This window comes from Trichosurus vulpecula, chromosome 9, assembly GCF_011100635.1.
Source record: "Trichosurus vulpecula isolate mTriVul1 chromosome 9, mTriVul1.pri, whole genome shotgun sequence".
NCBI classification, from domain to species: domain Eukaryota; kingdom Metazoa; phylum Chordata; class Mammalia; order Diprotodontia; family Phalangeridae; genus Trichosurus; species Trichosurus vulpecula.
Genome location: NC_050581.1, coordinates 170150385 through 170167260, shown reverse-complemented (window position 1 = coordinate 170167260; position 16876 = coordinate 170150385). Strand labels below are relative to the sequence as shown.

The following is a 16876-nucleotide window of genomic DNA, read 5'->3' as shown; positions in this document are numbered from 1 at the left end:
TTCCAAATCCTTTTTGAGCTCTTCCATGGCCTGAGACTAGTTCATGTTTTTCTTGGAGGCTTTGATGTAGGTTCTTTGACTTTGTTGACTTCTTCTGGCTGCATATTTTGGTCTTCTTTGTCACCAAAGAAAGGTTCCAAAGTCTGAGTCTGAATCTGAGAGCGTTTTTGCTGCCTGGCCATGTTCCCAGCCAACTTACTTGACCCTTGAGTTCTTTTGTCAGGGTATGACTGCTTGTAGAGTAAAGAGTACTTTGTTCCAAGCTTGAGGGGATGTGCTGTTGTTTTCAGAGCTATTTTTTTTTTTGGGCAGACTGACTTTATTAGCCAAAGGCAGGCCTGGCACCTTAGGTGCTCTTGGGTAGGCGGGTTCGCTTCTTCTTCACCACCACTGGCTTCTGGCTTCGAAGGATGGCGCTGGCCCGGCGTAGAGCAGCCATGCGGAGATCTTTCCGGTATTTATTCTTGCAGATGATATGCCGGACGCTGTTGAGTGTGGCCCGGGCATTTTTGTTGATTGTGGTCCTCACATAGGAAGTGGCAGGCTTCCTCTGACCTGCCCTCCTCTTCAGCACTACCATGATGCCCTTGCCGTCGGCGGCCGGCTCAATGCCCATCGTCTTCCGGTGGATCAGCCCGTTGTAGCGGAAGGAGTTTTGGGCCTTGAGATTGTTGGGCTCGGTGCTGTACGTCTGCTTGTTGCGCTTGATCAAGAAGCTGGAGCAGTTCCGATGGACCATCCACTGCAGGTGGGCCGACATGGCGGGGGCTGCACTCGCGGTGGCTCCCGGAGACGGAAAGGCCAGAGCTATTTCTATATAGCCAACTCTGCCACACCAGCACTCCTCCTTCCCCAAGAACCGGCAGCCAGGACCTGACTGGGATCTTAAGCAGGCTCTGCACTCCTGCTCTGATCCGCCACTTAATTCCTCCCTCCAGGTGGAATCTCTCAACATTTCCCTCTAAACAGGTTTAAAACATTGGCTGTGCTTCAAGAAAATCTGGTCTGATATTTCTGTGATACTAACTGCAGGTGTATATCACCAATGAATTTTCCCTAGGAACAAGATGGAAGGAGGAGTTGTTGCTAGTCCTGCATTTCATATTTCCACTCAATCATACTTTTCCATCATCTATGATACTTCAGAGATTGGAACCAATCATATTGTTTTCAATCTGTGAAGCTTCCTTTTCTTTTTTCTCTTCACCAAACTGTATGAAAACTAGTAAGCCCTACCTCATGATCTTTTGACTGTTTGAGGATTTGAGAGACCCATTTTATTGGTAATTGCTAGCCTTACTAATAAATTGAACATGGTCAGAACTTTGTGTCTCAGTTTATCTTAATTTAATCATGGCAATATAGGAAGAAGATATATGTAACTTCTAAGAACTTTATGATTATTAAGGCAGTTAGAAGGAGTCTACATTGATAGAAGTCATAAGAATGAGTTAATTATGTTGGAATGATGTAAAAATGGATATGCATGAAAGAGGAGAAGAGGGAAGAGAGAGGAGGAATAGCGAAAACTATCTCACATAAAAGAGGCACATAAGGAAGAACTTTTACAATGGAGGGGGAAATGATCGGGGAGTGCTTGAACATTACTCATTGTTTCAAAGAAGGAATACATACATATGTATGCATATATATAATACATATATGTGTGTATGTGTGTGTGTGTGAGAGAGAGAGAGAGAGAGAGAGAGAGAGAGAGAGAGAAGGAGGGAGAGAGAGAAAGAGAGAGAGAGAGAGAGAGAGAAAGAGAGGGAGGGAGGGAGGGAGGGAGAGAGACACTCAATTGAGTATATAAAGCTGTCATATCCAACAGGGAAGTAGAAGGTAAAGGTATAAGAGAAAGGGAGAGGCAATAGAAGGGAGGGCAGATAAAATAAGGCAGTGGTCAGAAGTACAACAGACTTTAGAAGAGGAACAGGATAAAAAGAGAGAAAGGATAAGCTGAAGAAGGTAGGATGGAGAGAAATGCACAGTTAGTAACCATAACTGTGAATATGGTTGGGAGGAATCCACCCATAAAATAGAAGTGAATAGCAGAATGGATTAGAAATCAGAATCCAACAATATGTTGTTTATAAGAGACACATTGAAACAGAGACACAAACAGAGTTAAAATAAGGGGATGGAGCAGAATTTATTATGCTTCAGCTGAAGTGAAGAAGGCAGAGGTAGCAATTATGATTTCAGACAAAGCAAAAGCAAAAATAGACCTAATTAAAAGCGATAAGCAGGGAAATAGCATCTTGCTAAAAGGCACCATAGACAATATCAATACTAAACATATATGGACCAAATTGCATAGCATCCAAATTCTTAAAGCAAAAATTAAATGAAGTACAGGAGGAAACAGACAGTAGAACTATACTAGTGGGACACCTCAACTTTCCCCTTGGGATAAATATAACCATAAAATAAAGAAAAAAGAAGTCAAGGAGGTGAATACAATCTTAGAAAAGTTAGGTATGATACACCTTTGGAGAAAAGTGAATTGGTATAGGAGTATACCTTTTTCTCAGCTGTACACGCTACCTTCACAAAAACTGATGATATGTTAAGACATACAAATCTCATAACCAAATGAGAAAAGAAGAAATATTAAATACACTCTTTTCAAACTAAAATGCAATAAAAATTACCTTCAATAAAGAGCCATGGAAGCATAGATTAAAAGCTAATTGGAAACTAATCTAATCCTAAAGAATGAGTGGGTCAAAGAAAAAATCATAGAAACAATAAAAAAATTCATTGAAGAGCAGAACAACAATGAGAGAACATACCAAAATTTTTGAGATGCAGTCAAATCAGTACTTAGAGGAAAATTTCTATTTCTAAAGGTATACATCAATAAAAGTGAGAAGAAACAGGTCAATGAATTAGGCACACAACTAAAAAAAAACATAGAAAAAAACCAATTAAACATCCCAAATTAAACATCAAAATGGAAATCCTGCAAGTCAAAGGAGAGATTAATAAAACTGAAAGTAAAAAAAAATCCATTGAATTAATAAATAAAACTAGGAGCTGGTTTTATGGGGGGGGGGGGACGACAAAATTTGATTTAAGAAAAAGAAAGAAGAAAACCAAGTTACCAGTATCAAAAATGAAAAAGGTGAATGTACCACCAATGAAGATGAAATTAAAGTTATTATTAGGAGTTATTTTGACCAATTACATGCTAGTAAAACAGAGAATCTAAGTGAAATGGATGAATATTTACAAAATATAAATGGCCTAGATTAACAGAAGAGGAAATAGATTATTTAAATGACCTTATCTTAGGAAAAAACATTGAACAAGCCATCAAAGAACTCCCTAAGAAAAACTCCCAAGGGCCAGAAGAGTTCACAAGTGAATTCTACCAAACTTTTAAAAAACAATTAATCCCAATACTATATAAATTACTTGGAAAAATAGTTGAAGGAGTCTTACCAAATTCCTTTTACACCTCAAATAGAGTGCTGATGCCTAAAACAGTAAGAGTGAAAACAGAGAAAGAAGGCTATAGACAATTTCCCTAATGAATATTGATGCAAAAAATTTAAATAAAATACTAGCAAGTAGATCACAGCAATATTTCACAAAGATCATCCACTATGACCAGGTGGGATCTCTACCAGGAATGTTGGATTGGTTCAATATTAGGAAAACTATCAGCATAATTGACCATATCAATAACAAAACCAACAGAAATCATATTATCTGAATAGATGCAGGAAAAAACCTTTGACAAACCCATTCCCATTAAAAACACTAGAGAACATAGAAATAAATGGAACCTTCTTCAAAATTACAAGTAATAACTATCTAAAACCATTAGCAAGCATTATCTGTAATGGGGATAAGCCAAAAAGCCTTCTCAATAAAATCAGAGGTTAAGCAAGGATGCCTCATCACTTCTATTATTCAATATTTTACTAGAGATGTTAGCAAAAAGAGAAGAAAAAGAAATTAAAGGTATCAGAATAGGCATTGAGGAGACAAAACTATCACTCTTTGCAGGTGATATGATGGTATACTTAGAAAATCCTAGAGAATCAACTGAAAACTAATTGAAATAATTAATAGTTTCAGGAAAACTGCAGGATTTGAGATAAACCTATATAAATCATCAGCATTTCTATACATTACCAACAAAGTCCAGCAGCAAGAGTTAGAAAGAGAAATTCCATTTAAAATAACTAGACAATATAAACTACTGGGGAATCTACCTGCCAAGACAAATGCAGGAATTCTATGAACACAATTATAAAGTGTTTTTCACACAAATAAAGCCAGATCTAATCAATTGGAAAATTGCTCATAGGCAGGTAAAGCCAATATAATAAAATGACAATTCCACCTCAATTAATCTGCTTATTCAGTGGCATACCAATCAAAATACCAAAAACTATTTTATAGAGCTAGAAAAATAATAATAAAATTCATCTGGAAGAATAAAAGGTCAAGACTATCAAGGGGATAAATGAAAAAAATGTGGAGGAAGGGGCCCTAGCTGTACCAGGTTTCAAACTGTATTATAAAGCAGTAATTATTAAAATCTGGTACTGGCTAAGAAATAGAGTGGTGGATAAATGGAATAGATTAGGTACCTTGTAGTAAATGACCATAGTGATCTATTGTTTGATAAACCCAAAGATCCAAGCTTTGGGGACAAAAATATCTGCGAAAAGTGGAAAACAGTATGGCAGAAACTAGGTATAGAGCAACATTTCACACTGCATCCCAAAATAAAGTCAAAATGGGTACATTATTTAGACATAAAGGATGATACCATGAGCAAATTAGGAATTCATGGAATAGTTTACCTGTCAGATCTATGGATAAGAAAAGAATTTGGAACAAAACAAGATAGAGAGAGCATTAGGAAATGTAATATTGATGATTTTGATTATATAAAAATGAAAAGTTTTTGCACAAACAAAACAAGTGCAATGAACATTAGAAGGAAAGCAGAAAACCAGGTGTGTGTGTGGGGGGGGAGATTTACAGCAAATGTCTCTGATAAAGCCCTAATTTCTCAAATATATGGAGAACTAAGTTAAATTTACAAAAATAAAGTCATTCCCCAATTGATAGTCAAAGGATATGAACAGTTTTCAAAGAAATCAAAGCTGTCAATAGTCATATGAAATGCTCTAAATCACTATTGATTAGAGAAATGCAAATAAATTCTGAGGTACCACCTGATACCCATCAGATTGGATAATATGACAAAAAAGTAAAATGATAAATGTAGAGGGAATCTGGGAAAATGGAGACACTAATGCAGTGTTGGTGGAGTTGTGAACTGATCCAATCATCATTCTAGAGAGCAATTTGGAACTATGACCAAAGGGCTTATAAAATTGTGCATATACTTTGATCCAGCAATACCACTACAAGGTCTGTATCCCTAAGAGATTTTTTAAGAAGGGAAAAAACCTGTTTGTACAAAAATATTTATAGCAACTCTTTTTGTGGTGGCTAAGACTTGGAAATTGAGGGGATGCTCATCAACTGGGGAATGGCTAAGCAATTTGTGGTATACGATTGCAATGGAATGTTATTATGCTATTAAAAATGACAAGCAGAAAAACCTGGAAAGACTTACATAACTAATATAAAGTGAAGTGAGAAGAACCAGGACAATATCATACACCGTAACAGCAATATCAAACAATGAACAACTAACTGTGAATGACTTAGCTATTCTCAGTAATACAATGATCTAAGATAATCCCAAATGACTCATGGTGAAAAATATTATCTGCCTCCAGAGAAAAAAACTGATCTCATCTGAATACAAATCAAACTATACTATTTTCTCTTTCCTTCCTTCCTTCCTTCCTTCCTTCCTTCCTTCCTTCCTTCCTTCCTTCCTTCCTTCCTTCCTTCCTTCCTTCCTTCCTTCCTTCCTTCCTTCTTTCCTTCCTTCCTTCCTTCCTAACTTCCTTCATTCCTTCATTCCTTCCTTCCTTCATTCCTTCCTTCCTTCCTTTCTCTCTCTCTCTCTCTCTCTCTCTCTCTCTCTCTTAGTTTTCTTGCACAAAATGACTAATATGGAAATGTTTTAAGTGATGGTACTTATATAACCTATATTAGATTGCTTACTCTCTTGGCGTGGGGGAGGGGAGAAAGGGGAGTAGAATTTGAAACTCAAAAAAGAATATTAAAATTATTTTATATGTAATTGAGGGAAAATAAAATATTAAAAATACTAGAAAACATAAGAATCAATAGAATCTTTCTTAGGATGATATCCATTAATCCCACTATTATCCAATATTGTACTAGAAATTCTAGCTATAGCAATAAGACAAGAAAAAGAAATCGAAGGACTACAATGAGGCAATGAGGAAACAAAACTATCATTATTTGGTATACTTAGAGAATCCTAGAGAATCAACTAAAAACTACTAGAAACGATTACCAACTTTAGCAAAGTTGCAGGATATAAAATAAACCCACACAAATCATCAGCATTTCTCTATATCACCATCAAAGTCCAGCAGCAAGAGATAGAAATTCCACTGAAAAACCACAGACAGTATAAAGTACTTTGGAGTCTACCTGCCAAGAAAAACTCGGGAACTATATGAATATAATTACAAAACACTTTTCACATAAATAAAGCCAGATTTAAACAATTGGAGAAATATTAATTGCTCATGGGTATGTATCACAAAAATGACAATTCTACCTAAGTTAATTTACTTATTCAGTGCCATGTCAATCAAACTACCAAAGAATTATTTTGTAGAGCCAAAAAATAATAACAAAATTCATCTGGAAGAACAAAAGGGAATCAATATCAAGGAAATCAATGAAAAAATGCAAAGGAAGATAGCCCAGCAGTACCAGATTTCAAACTATATTACAAAGTGGTAATCATCAAAACAATCTGGTACTGACTAAGGAAGTGAGTGGTGGATGAGTGAAATGGATTAGATACACAATACACACTAGTAAATGATCATAGTAATGTGATGTTTAATAAACTCAAAGACTCATGTTTTTGGAGTAAGAACCCAACATTTGACAAAAACTCCTGGGAAAACTGGAAAGCAGTTTGGAGGAAAGTAAGCATACAGCAACATCTCACATTGTATACCAAGATAAGGTCAAAATGGACAAATGATTTAAATATAAAAGGTAATATCAAAAATAAATTAGGGAAGCATGGAAAAATGTACCGCTCAGATCTGCGGATGAGAAGAGTTTATGAGATTAAGAGTATCATGGGAAATAAAATGCGTAATTTGATTACATAAAATTAAAAAGTTTTTGCTCAAGCAAAACCAATGTAGCAAAAATTAGAAAGAAAACAGGAAACCAGGAAAAATTTTACAGCAAGTTTCTAAAATAAAGGCCTCATTTCTCAAATCTATAGGGAATTGAATAAAATTTATAAAAATAAGAGACATTCCCAAATTGATAAATGGTCAAAGAATGTGAACATGCAGTTTTCAGAAGAAGAAATCAAAGCTATCAATAGTCATATCGAAAAATTCTCTAAATCACTATTGATTAGAGATATGCAACCTAAAACATCTCTGAAATGTCACCCCACATCCACAAGATTAGCTAACAAGTCAGAAAAAGAAAATGACAATTTCATTTTACACAGTAGCAACAATACTGTAAAAACTGAAAGACTGCTGTTCTGATCAAGACAATTACCTAAGACAATTCCAAAGAACCTATGATGAAAATGCTATCCACCCCCAGAGGGAGAGGGAGAGACAGAGAGAGAGAGGAAGAGAGAGGGAGAGAGACAGAGAGGGAGAGAGAGAGGGAGAGACAGAGAGAGAGAGGAGAGAGAGAGTGAGAGAGAGAGAGAGAGAGAGGAGAGAGGAGAGAGGAGGTAGAGGGAGAGAGAGAGAGAGAGAGAGAGAGAGAGAGAGAGAGAGAGAGAGAGAGAGAGGGAGAGAGAACCTGGTGGAGTCTGAATGCAGATTGAAACATACTTTTTTAAACTTTCCTTATTTTTCTTGTTTTTTTTTTGTTCTTTTGCAACATGGCTAATATGGAAATACTTTTTTCATGGCTTCACATGTATAATTGATATACAATTGTTGGCCTTCTCAAGGAGGGGGGTGGAGTAAGAGAGGGAGAGAATTTGGAACTCAAAATTTTAAAAAATGAATGTTTTTACATGTAATTAGAAAATATCTAATGAAATAAATACAAATATCTTTAAAAGAAAAAGAAAAATGTGGGGGTAGGCGGTGTTGATGAGAGGAATTAACTTGAATTCACAGAGTTAAAATTTTAAAAAAACCCATTAAATTGTGACTCAGTAGTTGTGCTGTCCCAGAGATGAACTAGTTCACTTAGATTCTTCAGAGGATGAAATTTTGTGGAAGAGACATCTCCTTGTGCTGGTCAACAAAAAGAAGCCCTTTCTGGCATCCCTTTCACTTATCTTCTGAGAACCCAGCAATGGGAAGGGGTCCTCATCACTACCTCAGGAGCTGTTGATAGGGATATTGTCATACATAGGACAAGGAAAGGACATTATGTTGGACATCATCATTCCAAAATTCTGACTTCCTAGTTGGGATTGAAGGAGGTGATCAGAGTGAAGGGATTTCATAGACAGCATGATTCAGAATCTAGACTTATAATCAGAGAAGGATTTCAGGTTTTGCCTTGTAAGTAAACCTAAGTTAGAATTTCAGAATCTAGATTTTTATTCAAAAATTGAAAATTTCCTGTTGTAACACCTGTATTGTGAGAACTCCCAGACTCCAGAATTGGTCAAGGCAATAGTTTCTTTCCCAGAATTCCCCTGTCTTGGCAACATGGGAATTTTTGTTGTGGGAGACAATTCTAGGAGGCAAAGAAGCTATAGGAATTAATTCTCTATCTTCAGCACCATATGGGGAGTAAATGTCATTGTTAGGGCCACAGTATCTCATTTCTATGAGTTCACCTGTCCTACTCCTCCAGGACACTGGAAGGATATGGCAAAAGGACAGTAGAGATAGGGTTGATGAGATGCTTGCTGCCAGCTCCATCCTGTGTCATGCTCAGCTAGAGGAGGAAGAGGAGAGAAAAGATTGTCACTTCACAGCAAAAAGCTCAGCTAATGCTTCTCTCATTGTTTTCCTTCCAGTCAGCTCCCTTCCCATTATCGTGTATGCCCTGTAACCAATTATGAACAAAAACTCAAAATGCTGCTCTGGTGTGATTCACAAGGGCAGAGGTAGAGATTCAGGAAGAACTTTTGATCTTTTCAGAAACACACCCTGCTTCAGAAGTCCTGGGTACAAAAAAGGTACACTAACATTGTACTCTAGGTGGCTTTTTGTTTATGGGTCCTCCTATTTACTGGAAATATGCACTTTCCTAGAGCATATTAGGACACCTCCCTTGCTTATATGACTTCTGGGCCAAGAATGTGTTTCCCAGTTTTCTAAAAATGGATCAAAACGTCTTCTTAAATCTCACCTACTGCTGTCATTAGTCAAACCAGACAAAAATTTGGTGGCCACTTGGTATGTATGCATGTTTGTACACAGACATATATAGTGTAGTTATAAATGTCAATATGTACATGGATATGTATGTGTATATCTATATGTCTGTTTCTGTTGTTGTTTTCTTGTTTCAGTTATGTCTAACTCTTTGTGACCCCATTTGGGGCTTTTTTTTTGTTTTTGGCAAAGATACTGGAGGGGTTTGCCACTTCCTTCTCTGGCTCATTTTACAGATGAAGAACTGAGGCAATCAGGGTCAAGCAACTTGCTTAGGGTCATCCAGCTAGTAAGTGTTTGAAGCCAGATTTGCATTCAGAAATTAGAGTCTTCCTGACTCCAGGCTGATGGTCTAAGCACTGTGCCACCTAGGTGCCTATTGATATATCGAGATCTGTTCATATTCCAAGAGACACATTGATCAGTGTTAAAGCACCTTGTAGAAAGTCACCTACCCATTAGACACCTGACATAATGGTATGTATATACACAAACACAGGCGCGTGCGCGCAAGCACACACACACACACACCCACCCAGACATAATAGGGATAAGCCCTTAAGGCACATATGAACCAAGTCGAAGCAGAACCAGCCTCCTACAGAATGTTTGTATTCCATGGAATTTGCATGTTTTATAGGTGGAGTACCTCCTGCTTTGTTACACAGTCATGCTATACTCAGCATTGTGCCTTTTGGAAGGAATAGAAGTTCACTTCATGCATGTGGCTCCTGGTGCTGGCTGAATAGAATACCAGGCATCTGGAATCCATAATACAGAGGCACAAGGGCCTTGGGCTTTGCACTACACTGTTATTACAGTGAATTATTCAAACAGGGCATCTCTGATGGGAAGCTGGCTGATTATTTAGCAGCCTTCCTCCTTTTGGAGGAAAAGTGAAAACTCAGAGGGTCTTTGTGGGATGGGAGAGGGATTCATTGGAATGTTGTTGCTGCCTATGTATCAGTAGCAGCTCCATGTGTTTTTTTCCCTTCTGGTAGTGGGTAAGTGAATTGAATCCAAACCAAAGAATGGGATTATGAGATAGAATACATGTATATCTGTAGGAAGAGGAGCTCAAGGAATGGGGGATTATGTGCCCAGAATCCAAGTTCAGTTTCCTTGTGAAGACAATCTAAACCATGGGGTTGTACTGAGTCAGGATATTTGGATCTGGTACAAAAGTGGGACCCTCTAGAAAGGAAGCACAGTGGTACGGATCGCTTTTGGACTGTTGTCCTTTATATTTTCTGCATTATCTGTGGAACAAAATAAACTGTCCTGTACCTGACAAACATTTTTGTTACCTTGACTGCTTATGTAGGAGCTCCTTATTGACAACTATGGAAATGTACACAAGATCTATAGTCTGAGATTTCTCAGAATAAACTCTGGGTGAGACCAATGTGAGCCAAAAAGAAAGGCACCTTCTGGAGGTACCTTCTAAGTTTGGACTCATTCAATCTGAGCTCAGAGCTTGGGGTGCTGGATCACAGATTGCAAGTGTATTTATTTAAAGCAATACTTTTTTTTAATTGCCTCCTTTATTTTCTATTGTGCTTTGTCTGGAGTCAGGACAACCAGAGTTCAAATCCAGCTTCAGTCACTTATTGTCTGTGTAACCCAGGGCAAGTCACTTAACCTATGTTTGCCTTAGTTCCCTCAACTGTAGAATAGAGATAATAGTAGTGCTTACATCTCAGGGCTGTTGTGAGGATAAAATGAGATAATATTTGTAAAAAAAACCAGTAAAGTGCCTGGCACATAGTAGGTGTTTTATAAAGACTTATCCCCCTGCTCCCTCTTCCTATTGTGCTACAACACAATATGACTATTTACCTCCTGTCTTAACTCCAGCTCTAGGCCCAAAGTGAAAAAGAGGATTTGTGAGGGTGGAGGGTGGAGGGTGGAGGGAGTAGCTGAGTCTGTAAATAGAGCCACTGAAGTATGATAAGTTTGCTAAAAGTCTCAGCCCTAATTACTTTGCAATGATGACCAGGGACGCCTCCTAAGTAGTCTCTTAAGACTTGTCATTTTGTAACTTTTATTCCTTAATAAAAATAAAATTTTAAAATCCTTTTGTTTCATAGTAGCTACAGGGAAAACCTAAAGCAGGGTCCAGTACTTGTTTCTGAGACATCAGGGAAGTGGAGAGACTCTGAATGAACCTTTATCCTTTCTCCAGGACCTGTTTCTATTACTGTTAATTGAGGGTCATCAAACTTCATTTCCCTTTGTGCTTTCTCAATTTCACTGGTTATTATTGATGGAAGTCTGTGAATCTACCAAATGTTTATAGGATGATAGAGTTAGAGATATATGGGACTTTAAAGGTTATCTAAATATATATGCATGGATTATATAATCATTGATTTAACATTGGACCTTAGATGTTATTGAATTCAAACCTTTCATTTTACAGAAGGGGAAACTAAGTCCCATGGAAGTCAAATGACTCTTGAAAGGTCAGGAAGTAAGCATCAGGGGGATGGGATTGAAATCTTGGTCTTTGAATTTGAGAGCCATTTACGGCCCCATCTCTGCAACTGTACCAGCTCTACTGGGGAGCTTCATTGGGGTATAGAGATGACTCTGGGTTCTAGTAGCCACCATGAGATGAGCATGAGTTCTGGTAGTTTCTACCAAGAGGGAAAAGGGTCCATTATGAGCCCCTTGCTGATCTCTCTGTGTGTCATCCAAAGACCATCCTGGCTGAGTTCCAAGAAGTTTAACTTCAGTTAGATTTCAAAGTAATCCATTTTCCAACCACAGCAATTCAGGAAAACCTTCTACTAAGGTTTGGGGGATTTGTGGTTTTCTTCATAGGACAGAATATTCACAATGAAGACATCTGTGAATCCAGAAGTCCTGAGAAAGATGAATTTGTGTTGGAAGTACCAGACTACTACCTCTATTGTCTTTTCTTCCTCTTTGAACCTTCCCCTTCTCTCCCAGCTTTCATTTGGGATTGCAGGCAGGACAGGGCTTCAGAAAAGATGTGGTTTATTTGGCTTACAATCATGTGATCCTCACCCCTGGGCAGACCCACTTGGAAAAAAAATTGGGGCAGATGACTTGACCCACTCAAAGCACAAGATAGTATAATGGGAGGAAGTAAATGGAAACGGAGGCATTGTGGACAAGCAAAATGAGTTTACAGGACTGGAGCAAAGGAGATGAACAGAGCTAAGAGGGCTGAAAATGACTATTCAGATCAGTATTGAAAATGAGAAAAGCATTAGGGATGGGGAGATTGAAAAATACAATTTTCCTTGTAGTTGTGGACAAATGAGAACCTGATGCCTGGAGAGGGAGATTTTCAATCAACTAAGGAGTATTTCTTGAGTGCCTGCTCCACCTCTCCAGCATCACTGGGGCTCCACATAAGAAATGTAAAAATGGGAACAGCCAGGTTCCTACATAAGCTGGTATGACAGAATTGAAGAGATCTATCCCAGGTAGAAAATTAGCATCAGGTAGACACAAGTTATTTGAATTTAAATATTAAAGCCGTCCTTGTCCCAGCCAAGGTCCTTCCTGGGTCCAGGGAAAGTTCGAGGGAGGGGAGGGAACTCAGTACTTCCAGATCTTCCTCCCATCCTGAGGCCCTCAATTCAGGGCAGTGGCGAACGGTAAAATCCCCCGTTTCCCCCTTCCCCCTTCTCCTATTTTGGATTTCAATAAAGTTCGGGCAGGGTTATAAAAACTCCACACCAAAGCACAGGCCTGGGCCCTCTGGGTGGCAGGGTTACAAGTTGGTGAGCCCTGGAATGAGTCTGAGAGGGGTCATCTTGAGATGAGGTGGGCATTAGTCTTGGCGCTCGGAGAAGGTGGCCTCAGCTGCTAGAGGAGGAGGAGGAAATAGGGAAGAGGAAGGCAGAAGCACAGCAGGGGCTGGCGTTGCGGGACTGGTGGGGCACCGGGGTGCGGCCCAACCTCCCTATCTGAAACTGCGGTTTGGATGCGGGAGCGCGGCAGCCGCAGCCTCAGCCGCAGCGGGAGGAGGAGGAGAGGAGAGGAGGAGGAGGAGGAGAGGAGAGGACGAGGAGGAGGAGAGGAGAGGACGAGGAGGAGGAGAGGAGGAGAGGAGGCGGCGGCAGCCGCGGCCCTCTGCACAATTCGCATCTTCGCACAAAACAGCTTGTGGGATGGCGGCGGCGGAGGTGGTTGCGCGGCTTCGGCTCCGGCTCCGGCCCCGGGAGGCGGGGAGAGACTGGCCCTGACACCGATAAATCCTCCGCGGGCAGCATAAGGGATCGCACCATGGAGGACTGGCCTGGACCCAGGTGCTGGGAGGAGGCAGCCCCCGGACGGGAGGAGGAGGTGCAAGAGAAGCAGTTGTAGGGGCCGCCCGCCCACCATCCCTCAGAATCTCTTGCTCTATCTCTTTCGTAGGTGAGAGCCACCGAGGCCAGGGCCTGACCCATGGCGGGGTAAGTGAAGTTACCCCAGCCGCAGCCTTGCTAGCAAAGGGAGGGGAAGAGGGAGAAAGAATAGGAAAAGGAGGAGGAAGAAGAGAAAGAGAAGGAGAAGGGGAAAGAAGAGGAAAGGGAGGCGGAGGAGGAAGAGGAGAAAGAAGAGAGGGAGGGGGAGAAGAGAAGGAGGAGAGAGAGAAGGAAAGGGAGAAGGGGGAGAGGGAGGAGGAGGAGGGGGAGGAAGAGGAGAAGGAATGAAAGAGGAAGACAAGGAGTGGGAGGAGGAAGAGAGGGAGGAGTAGGAGGAGGAAGAGGAGGAGGAGGAGGAGGAAGAGGAGGAAGAAGAGGAGGAGTGAAAGAGGAAGACAAGGAGTGGGAGGAGGAGGAGGAGGAGAAGGAGGAGGAGGAGGAGGAAGAGGAGGAGGAGGAGGAGGAGGAGGAGGAGGAGGAGGAGGAGGAGGAGGAGGAGGAGGAGGAGGAGGAGGAAGAAAAAGAGGAGGAGGAGGAGGCCAAGCTCCAGCTCCTCCCAAGTGCCAGGCTCCTAGATGGCGAACGCCAGCGACCTGGCCGGAGCAAGCAGCCCGGCCCCGAGCAGCGGTGCAGGAGGCGGGGGCAGCGGCGGGGGCAGCGGGGGCGGCGGCCCGGCAGCCCTGGGTCTCAAGCTAGCCTCGCTCAGCCTCATCCTGTGCATCAGCCTGGCCGGCAATGTGCTCTTCGTGCTGCTCATCCTCCGGGACCGCCACCTGCACCGGGCGCCCTACTACCTGCTGCTCGACCTGTGCTTGGCCGACGGGCTGCGCTCTCTCGCCTGCTTCCCGGCAGTGCTGCTGTCCGTACGCCGGGGAGCAGGCGCCGCTGGCGGGGCGCCGCCACCCGGCGCGCTCGGCTGCAAGCTGCTAGCCTTCCTGGCGGTGCTCTTTTGCTTCCACGCCGCCTTCCTGCTGCTGGGGGTGGGCGTCACCCGCTACCTGGCCATAGCCCACCACCGCTTCTACGCCAAGCGCCTGACGGGCTGGCCGTGTGCCGCGGTGGTGTGCGTGGCGTGGGTGCTGGCCCTAGCCATGGCCTTCCCGCCCGTCCTGGACGTAGGCACCTACCGCTTCGTCCGGGAGGAGGCGCAGTGTACCTTCGAGCACCGCCACGTCGGGGCCAACGATACACTGGGCTTCATGCTCATGCTGGCCGCTGTGGTGGGCGCCACCCACCTGGTTTACCTTCGCCTTCTCTTCTTCATCTACGACCGCCGAAAGATGAAGCCGGCTCAGCTGGTGCCCGCAGTCAGCCAGAACTGGACCTTCCACGGGCCCGGCGCCACGGGCCAGGCAGCTGCCAACTGGACAGCGGGCTTCGGCAGGGGTCCCACACCGCCCACGCTTGTGGGCATCCGCCCCGCCGGCCCGGGTCCCGGGGGGCAGGCCCGGCGTCTCCTCGTGCTGGAGGAGTTCAAGACCGAGAAGAGGCTCTGCAAGATGTTTTACATGATCACCCTCCTCTTCCTCCTCCTTTGGGGCCCCTACATCGTGGCCTGCTACCTGAGGGTCTTCATCAAGGCTGGCGCCGTGCCCCAGGGTTACCTGACCACCTCAGTGTGGCTCACCTTTGCCCAGGCCGGCGTGAACCCCATCCTTTGTTTCATCTTTAACAAGGAGCTGCGAGTCTGCTTCCGAGCCCATTTCCCCTGCGGCCAGAGCCCCCAGACCAGCCAGGGAACCCTTCTATGCGATTTGAAAAGCATTGGCATATAATAGCGCCCAAGCCCTCCAGCCCCTGCCTCTCCCCTCCCTCACAGGCTGTTTTCTCTTCCCCAGGGGAGGAGGGGGAATCAAGTCTTTTCTGCCCCTTATCTAGGTTGTCTTCCATCCGGAGACCACAGACTGTAAATGGGGACAGAATCTACATTTAGACTGGAGAGATGTAATTTTTGTGAAATGGTATTTGCTTTTGAATAAGGCACCTCCCTTCCCACCCCCCAACTGTCTTGGCTACATTTATCTTCTAAAGTAGATTTTGATCTGGACAATAAACCCTGAGGTGTTTTGTACAGTACTGACGTCTTTTTTTTTTTAAATAAAGCCTAAACTAATTTTATTTGTGCAAGGGCAAGACCAATTTTCTACAGAAGCTATTTTTGACAACCTTAAGTGGTATTATATTTTGAAGTGAAGTAAAAGAGAATGGGACTTTTAACAATTAGATTTCTTGAGAGTCTTCTGTTAGAACCAGGCAAAGAGAAAAAAATATTAAAATTGAAGTTGCTGGTTAAACAACTGCTGTCGATATTGTAGATAGACTGTAGCAAACCGGGAGTGATGATATTTATTGCACTATTCCTTTGGAAATAATTAAGAACTTTGTGAGAAACTGGATTTAAAATTGGAGAGTTGAAGTTTAATTCAGCAGCAGTAACATAGTCATTTTTAAGCGGTGAAATTTACTAACTTCTTAAACAAAGTTAACAAAACACTTCTGGAAAATACTTGTAAAACACGACTGTTTTCTATATTAAAATGACTGTTTTCTATATAACAGAGGTAACATTTCTGTACAATCATAACTTTTAAAATAGCAAAAAAAGTGTTCTGATTAATTGTGTAAAGAAAATGTTGCATGTTTTTTTTTAATGTACTCAATACAAGTTACAGGCTGGTATTACGTTGTCAAGCACAGGTTATTAATTAAAATTGCTTTGAATATTTTTTGAAAATAAAAAGTGGTTGAAATAATTTTATGGAAACAGTTTGCACATTGAATAACTTAGTTGTTTTTTTTCCTGTCTTATACAGCTATCTCCATTTGTTAAATTACTCTTCTCTTAATAATAGGAATGGATAGATAATTATGGTACATTACTTTTGAGAGACAAAGTGTTTCCTTTAAATGTTTGCCAGGTTAAGCTATGCTGTTATACTGATGGTTATTTTAAATTAATAATGAGAACTATAGTTTTAAAGAATGCTTCTTTGTAAGACATGTAATCTTAAAATG

General features: G+C 41.5%; 2 protein-coding genes across 3 annotated transcripts; one reads left to right on the top strand and one right to left on the bottom strand.

Annotated features, from left to right (window-relative positions):
* Positions 1-295: 295 nt before the first annotated feature.
* Positions 296-763, bottom strand: LOC118831706 (60S ribosomal protein L28-like). The gene has a single exon (XM_036739137.1). It carries the CDS (start codon positions 758-760, stop codon positions 347-349), a length of 414 nt encoding a protein of 137 aa, XP_036595032.1. The 5' UTR covers positions 761-763; the 3' UTR covers positions 296-346.
* A 13673-nt stretch (positions 764-14436) lies between these two features.
* On the top strand, positions 14437-15666 carry GPR27 (G protein-coupled receptor 27). Of its 2 annotated transcripts, XM_036739722.1 has the most exons (2): positions 14437-14488; positions 14540-15666. In XM_036739722.1, the coding sequence occupies exons 1-2, from the start codon at positions 14437-14439 to the stop codon at positions 15634-15636; spliced, it is 1149 nt and encodes a 382-aa protein (XP_036595617.1). In that variant the 3' UTR covers positions 15637-15666. The 2 variants fall into 2 exon arrangements, with proteins under 2 accessions (XP_036595617.1, XP_036595616.1); XM_036739721.1 differs by having other exon boundaries at positions 14437-15666.
* The last annotated feature ends 1210 nt before the right edge of the window (positions 15667-16876 follow it).